General features: G+C 36.7%; 1 protein-coding gene across 4 annotated transcripts in view; it reads left to right on the forward strand.

The window, feature by feature from the left end:
- RNASEH2B (ribonuclease H2 subunit B) overlaps window positions 1-6,899 on the forward strand; it is a 47,831-nt gene extending 40,932 nt beyond the window's left edge. For 2 of the 4 annotated variants that reach the window (XM_025207205.1, XM_006026279.2), the window contains exons 10-11: window positions 643-723; window positions 3,194-3,618. In XM_025207205.1, the coding sequence (XP_025062990.1) occupies window positions 643-723; window positions 3,194-3,301 (189 nt within the window). In that variant the 3' untranslated portion in view covers window positions 3,302-3,618. Of the gene's footprint in view, window positions 1-642; window positions 724-3,193; window positions 3,619-5,720 lie in introns of those variants that run through there. The other 2 variants (XM_025207206.1, XM_014521156.2) reach the window with 2 other exon arrangements.
- The last annotated feature ends 824 nt before the right edge of the window (window positions 6,900-7,723 follow it).

Here is a 7,723-nt window from a genome sequence, read left to right on the forward strand (position 1 = left end):
CCTGCATTCTTAAGGCTCGGTTATACAAGACCCTTGTCACCCTTCGCTTCTGTTGACTTCACTCATAGTTAAAGTTGAATTGATGTTTAATTAAAACAACAAAGCATTAAACACAACCACAGCAACCAATGGCTCTTACCAGATTGTGGAAACTAATGATCCCAAGAGAGATTGCGTACAACAAACAGATTTAGATTATATTCTGTTTGCATGCTTGTATTGATGGTGTTCTGTGGTGCTTTCCAGTCCCATAAAGACCCATATTTTAATCCCTTACTCCCAGGTCAGTAGAAGGATACAACAACAACAGTCCATAAAGATGTTCCAAATGGTTTTTGCATTAAATACTAAAGTGAAATAATGGAAGTTCAGAGGTATACTAAAGCAATTCAATCAATCAGTCTTGAGTGGATGAAGAAAAAGAAAATATTTACTACCAAATCCAACAACCTTTTCTGGATTTCAAAAATATGTTTTTAATACTCATGCATTCCGAGAGGAGATTAATATAAAGAGATATACTACCACATATTGGTTGCACAGGCCATATTACCCCCCCAAAGCCCTTTTTAGTTTTAAACTTCTGTGTGTGAACATCATATGAGTGGCTGACAGAACAACTTCATCACTCTGACATTGCAGAAAAAGAAATTGTCGGATGCACCCGTGGAGGCAGATGAAGACTATACCAAGTTTAACAGTAATGATATGAAGAACAAAAAGGTAGGTACACTCTGTATATATGTGTTTTGTTGAAACATACAGTAACACCAGAGAGTTACAGAGGATACCCCTTCTTTTTCTAGAATGCCTCTTCATTTTAAAAGCGAATACAGAACGGAGGATTTCAAAAAATATCTTTTGTAGGTTCTGAGCAAAAAACCCTCAAAAACAATGTACTATGTGGTAGATAGATTCACCTTAATCCTTCCAGGTCTTCTTCCAAAGCAGTCAGTGGGTATGTCTACATGTTCATTAATGTGCTATAATTACAACAAATTAAGTTTAGTACCTGTAATTTCATGTACTACCTTAATGTGTTGTAATCTGCGCTACTGCGCATTAGCCGTAGTGCCTGCTTTTTTGGTGACGTTAATGCACAGTAGACTAATTCTGTTGCGCATTAGCACAGGTTTTTCCTGCCACACTGATACACAGTAGAATTAGTCTACTGTGCTCAAAGCATCTCATGTAGACATGCCCAGTGTGTGTTTGGATTTTTTTAAATATATGTAGTTGATATGAATAAAACTGGGAAAAAATGTTGGAAATCAAAAACCTTATAAAGTCCTCACCATTTATTTTCATGAAGGATCCCTAGGTGCTTCTCCTTAGAGGTATGGGAGGGATGTTGATTTTAGAATCCTGGAAAAATAGCATAAGCAATATTAGTCTGTCTTCTTGAACTCCCGCATCACTTTTAACCTGATAATTTCCCAGTCTTAAGATGCTTTGTAGTGTTGTAGTTAAATAACTGCTGTGCTCCCATCCAGAGGCAGATGGATTTTAGCCATGGACCCTAAATATCTTCCTACTTCACAAATGTGTTATGAGGCTTAGCTAAAGTTTGTAAAACACTTCAAGGTGCATGGATCAAAGGTCCTCCAGCAATATAAAGATTTCTTATCAGGCAGTGTGTCAGGACAAGAAAGCAGCAGTAAGGAAGGCAACAGTAACTTAAATTCCCAGAGATGTTCTAATAGGCCTTATGCATGTGTGGGTTGGCCACTTGACTTAAATAAAGTAAATCGACACCATGTTACCTCATGTGCCAGCTTTACTGTGAGTTTTGAGTTTAGTCCAAAGCTCAGTCCAGTAGAGTCTACTGCTGTATCATTCTGAAGGGTGCAAGCTTTGTGCACTCTTGAAGTGGTTCTGTGCCTGCTGTGAAAAAGGAGTATTTGTAGCCAAGCAATAGAGCCACTCCATGCTGCTCTGTGACCCTAAGACACTTGATGTCCATAGTTGTTTTACACTCCTACTCTACAAGGACTGGAGGGCAGTGGATTCTTTTGAGTGACATAGTCCTTTGGCATTTCTCTTTGTTCCCAAGCCCCCTCGTATCTGAGACACTGAATAACCTCAAAAGAAAGGACAGGATTTCTTCTAAATTCATGGTGTTTATGAAATATTTGAAATCTCCATTTGTTTTTCTCCCCTACCTACAACATGCAGGTAGCTTTTGAACTTGGCATACATGTACAAAATAAATAAAAGAAAGTTGATTCACTTTACCTTTAGACATGTTTTAATTATGAAATAATGAAGTACATTGAGATAATCTAGGAAAGAAGAATTGATTCTTGAATTCTTTACAACGTACTGATCTTTTAAAATATTTTGGCACTGCTTTTGTTTGCATTGTGTGAAATGCAGATAATCTTACTGTGCTGCATATCTCTGTCTTTAATGTTAAAAGTGATCCTAAGTAATAAAATGGGGAAGTCCAACATTATGAGAAGTAAGGAAAGGTCAGTGTAAAGACCCTCTCTTAATAGGGAAAACAGCTAGAGATTTCGAAGTTATGTGTTAAAATGTAGGAAAGGAAAAAGGTCAGCTCTATAAAATGTGCCTCATAAAATGTTTTAAGTGTAAAAGTCTTCAGGAAGCTGTCCCAGTGGCCTTAGAGTGCTTTGCAAATTTTGCTTGCCTTCTTTGGTGTTTAGTGTCCTTTCCTCTCCTTCCCTTTATTTCACTGTACTAAAAAGAGTTTGATAGTAAATCAGTGTGAATTATTCATCATCTGTAATGCAAGGCTGTAATTCAGCCTGCTGACAACATAATCATGAGATTGAGTCACAGGGTACAGTATGCATCTGTTATAGTGCATGCATTATTCCTGTTAATGTACACTCAGGGATTACTCCAAAGTAAATGTTTGAGTTAGGATATCTCATTCTCCAGAATGGAGATTCATTTTGCCTCCTTGCCCTTGTAACAAATTCTGTTGGTTTCTTTTTTTTTTTCTTTCCCCTTCCCCTGAGATTAAGTAATTCACGACAGCTACTTTCTGTTGAATAATCTCAAATTTGTTTTGTAAGGATTTTCCTTTCAGTGTAACATCTTTCCTTATAGTGGAATAAATGTACCAAGCAAACCCTGATTTGACTTAAGTATACATGATTTTGTAGCTTAGCATCCCATTCTGTAGACATGTTAATTTTTTTTTCTGTTTTCTTCATTTCATTAACAGACAAATAGCAAGATGTCTGCAGCTCAGAAAGCTTTGGCCAAAGTTGACAAGAGTGGGATGAAATCCATTTCTACTTTCTTTAGTTCAAAGCCTAAAGCAAAAAAATGAAGACTTGTTACTAAAATGAACATATTTTATTAAAAGTGTTATTTTTATAGTTACTGTTGTGCTAAAGCCATCTCTGGTGTGTGGGGGAGAGAGTTTTTGTTTGTTTTGCTTAGCTTTATTTAGTTAATTGGTTACTGAAACATGCTTTGTAGTTCCAATAAGTGTGTTATATTTTCTAGATTTACACACTGTATAAAATTGGGTTACAGTTCTATCCTAAGAGTTCCTAAGAGTGTTGTTTTTGTTCTAACATGCTGTAGCCAAACTTAATACATGTTGAAATTACCATCTTGTAATAAATTGATTTCTGAAACAAATGCTTGTTATGTTTTTTGTACTTGTAGAACTGTGTTGGGTCTAAGGCAGGTAGAGACACTTGTAGTATTTCCATATATACTTCTGTTCCTTGAAGAATTACATAGTTGCTGAAAGGTCTTGCATTTTATCTGTGTGTTTGAATGTGTTGTGTTTAACTTCAGAAAATCATAGCTTCTTTTCAAAGTAACTTGCAAATGATTTTTTAAAGACAAAGTTTGAGATTTTCAAAGAAACTATATGGGAATCAGATGCCAAGATCCCAATATACCTAGTAAGTAAGAGCATGAACACTGTGTGCCCCTGGAGGCTGGGGGGGCACGGTGAGCGGCAGCCGTGGGAGCGTGATGACAGCGAGCGGTGAGCTCCCACAGGCAGCCACAGTGCTGTCAGTGGCGGGGGGTGACAAGTGCCAACTAGTGGTCAGTGAGCACCCGCAGATGCCAGTGGTGGCAGCCAGCAGTGATTGGGGACTGCCCGCAGATGCTGCCAGCAGTGTCGGTGGCTATTCTAGCTGGACTACTATTCTAGATGGCTGTTCTAGCTGGACTACAGCTTCACATCATTGGTATCTCAGAAATGCTTGGAAGAGTAAGAAGGAAGGAAGTTGGTGCATATTAATGGAAAGGCTAAAAATGATTGACAGCAGATGTGGCAGTCCATCAATACGATGACAGTCTTCTAGTAAGTATGGAAGTCCATAGGTGACTACGGAGGCCAATCTGGAAATCCAAACATTCAACTGTAGATATGGGAAATAATTCCAGGAGGAAGGAATAGGTCTTTGTGATGTCAGGTCACAGCTCTTTCCCTTTCCCTGTGAATAAACAGAACAGTCAGAAGAGAAGTTTGAGTGCAGCACAGGACATAGGAAATCATGATAGGAAAAAAAAAGGTGAGGATAGAGAAGGCACTAAAGTATAGACAAAACAGAGTTGGCCTTGGATAACTAGATCTTTTGGTTTTGCACTTTATACCTTTAAAACTTAGAGATTTCATGAAGTGAGCTTTAGAAGCCAGCCCTTTAATAAATTAAATGGTTTATGAATGTTGTTCTTAAGAGATGGGCAAATTAATCTTTCTGATTTGGTGGGAATTAGATTGCAGGCCACGTCACATGCAGATGGAAAATATCTTAATTTCTTATCTCGTACACCTTTTCTTTCTTACTTTTTTTTTTTTTTTTGGTACATGAATTTTACATTCATCCATTCACTCAAGGGCAAGTCTGGAGCTCTTCCTGTGAATACAGATGCATTCTGCATTAGTGTGTCACATCTCAACTTCAGCTGTCAGCCATGCAGTAACTTTTATAACAATAGAAATTTTATTAGGAACTGTGTTCTTGGTCTTGCAGAAGTACATGCATGATAAAAACAAGCCATTTTCAAAAGCATTAGAACTTTCACGTTAAAAAAGTCTTTTCCCTTTAGAAAAGAATAAAATGCATTTAGTAACTTTGGAAATTCCTTAACATGTAAGATATTATGAAAAGTATATGGTGCCAGATATATAAAATAACATTTCCTACCACAATGAGGATTTAAATATATTTAAAATGAATGGCCAGCAGTAGTAGAAAGTCGTTATGAAGTGTTGCTGTGATATTTCTTGCTTGGTTAGTTTAGCATTAAATAATATGCCAGGATTATTAGGGAAATGTAGTCTTTATTTTCCTGGTTAACATGCCTTCACTAAATGTACATGCAAGTATCTGATGTTTCTTCTGTTGTTTGGGGATAAAACTTTTTGTTTGTTTGGACTTTTTAAGACTTTACACCACAAACGGACTGACTTCACTGGGTACAGAAAACTTCCTGCAAAAATGCTAAAGTTGTCTTGGGGGAATCTTTCAGAGTTGGACTTGAATCTAATCTTGTCATAAAAAAAAAATAATGGTTTTATTTGTGGAAATAACATTCAGTAATTTGATTATTACCCATAGGAAGGGAGGGACCAAGGTGGCAAAGTTTGGAGGCACGTGTGGAATTTAAAAAAGTTTCAGTGATGTTTGGATTCAGTAGTTTGATTGTCACCCTCTAACTTTCATCTATTCAAATAAGAATAAAATTAATGTTTGTGTTCTTTTTCCTTGTCTTTTTAGATGCCAGTACAAAGACGTCAGAGAAGGAAATGAAGATAACGTAAAGAGGCTTGTTTACATTATTTTAACTTCTCTTAATCTCAAAGCAGCTTTTAAAGCCTTTTATGCACTTTCTAAAAATGTATTTTTAACTGGGCACGCCTTATTCTAAGAAATGCAATGCTCAACAGATAAATGTTAAACGAGCAGTGTATTAAAGTTATACTGCTTCAAAATTTTATAGTTAATGCCATATCAGTCGATAGGATCCTTCCAGGAAAGTACTTAAGCACATGTCTAACTTTAACTTTTAAACACACAAGTAGTCTTCATGCAAGCAATGGGACTGCTCCCATGGTTAAGTACATTGCTGGATCAGGGCTGAAGGTCTCAATCCTGCAGAGTGTTGAGCACACTGGCCCAAATCCAGCAAAGCACTTAACACAGATCTTTACCTTGAAGTATGCGAGCTACTCAACTGATGTGTTTGCATGTGTGATACCCATAAAAATCCGTCTCAATGGGATAACTCGAACGCTAGCATTTAAGCACGTGCTTAAGTATAGTGCTGTGTTAGAGCCAGCAATTCCCATTTCAGATATGAAATTATTTAAATATTTCTTTATAATTTTGTTTGTTTATTTTTGGGGATTTTATAACAAGTTTTAAAATGTGAAAATGTAACATTTTTATTGTTTTTCCATTTCAAAATTGTTCACTGAATTCAACTGGAATAGTTTATCAACCTGAACTTGCATTTTTTGTCTAAAAAATAATACTCTGTTCTGATTGTGTGAAAATTCTTTATCCCAGCCACTTGAAACTTTAGCAGCTTGATTTATACCACTATACATTGTTAAAGCTTGTATCATCACTTTTGTTATAAAAGCGGAGCTGTAAAAAAAAAAAAAAAAAATACAGCTGGCAAGGCTGACGGGTGGTATTTTTTTTATAATGGATAAGGATACTAAAAGTTTGCATTTTATAGATGGTTTCATTTTCTTGTTACAGGACAGTAGTGCATTTTGGTGGATTAAAGAGGAGTAAAAACAACATAAGAACTGTCATTTACTGGATGAGATGATAGGTCCATGTTGCCCAGTATCCTGTGTCACACAGTGGCAGTATGGATGCTGATAGGGAGAGTGAACTGGATATGACCAGACAAGGTTCTTTGGGTAAATGTGATGCCTTTATTAGACCAACTAAATAGTTGGAAATATTGTTCTTTGCAAGCTTTTGGGCACAAACACCCTTCTTCAGGCACAGAGAGAGGCCGTTGGTGCACACAAAACACCAGCACAGACTCTCTGTATGCCTGAAGAAGGGTGTTTGTGCCCAAAAACTTACAAAGCACAATTTTTCCAACTCTTTAGTTGGTCTAATAAAAGATACCACATATACCCAAAGAACCTTGTCTGCCTATGTCCTTAGACCAACATGGCCACAACCAACAACCCTGGGTGTGATGAGGGTTTTTTCCACTGTTCCTCTCACTTGGAGCCTCCAGCATGGAAACCAGCAAATAGAGCATTTAGAACATGGACTGTGTGTATAGAGAAAATCAGTATTTTTTAAGAAGCCTGAACTACCCTGTCTGTCCCAAACCATGATTTATTCATATGTAGTGTATTTGTGTCTATCAGGTACAGAGCTTGCATTTGTACAAATTCCTGTGTTTACTAGACTACCACTAACATGTAATCTTGCCAAATAAATGTTTATAAAGTTAGCAGTTAACAGAGCTTTCAAAATGACTGACCATATATTTCTGTAAATCTTAACTGTGTCCCCATTCCACCAAAGCATTTAAGCATGTGGCCTGTATGTGTTTACATAAGTCTTAAGAACATGTGTTCCATGTAGTAGGTAAAAAATATTTTGGTTCAGTTCTGGTAGTAATGTATAACTTCCATTGATGTCAATGAGAGTTCTGAGTAGAATTGATTGGGATATTTTTGGGATACTAAATTTCAACCAAACACAGGAAATAATTATTCAGTTTTCTTCTCATTTTCTGCCCA

This window comes from Alligator sinensis, unplaced genomic scaffold (assembly GCF_000455745.1).
Source record: "Alligator sinensis unplaced genomic scaffold, ASM45574v1 scaffold324_1, whole genome shotgun sequence".
Classification (NCBI taxonomy): domain Eukaryota; kingdom Metazoa; phylum Chordata; order Crocodylia; family Alligatoridae; genus Alligator; species Alligator sinensis.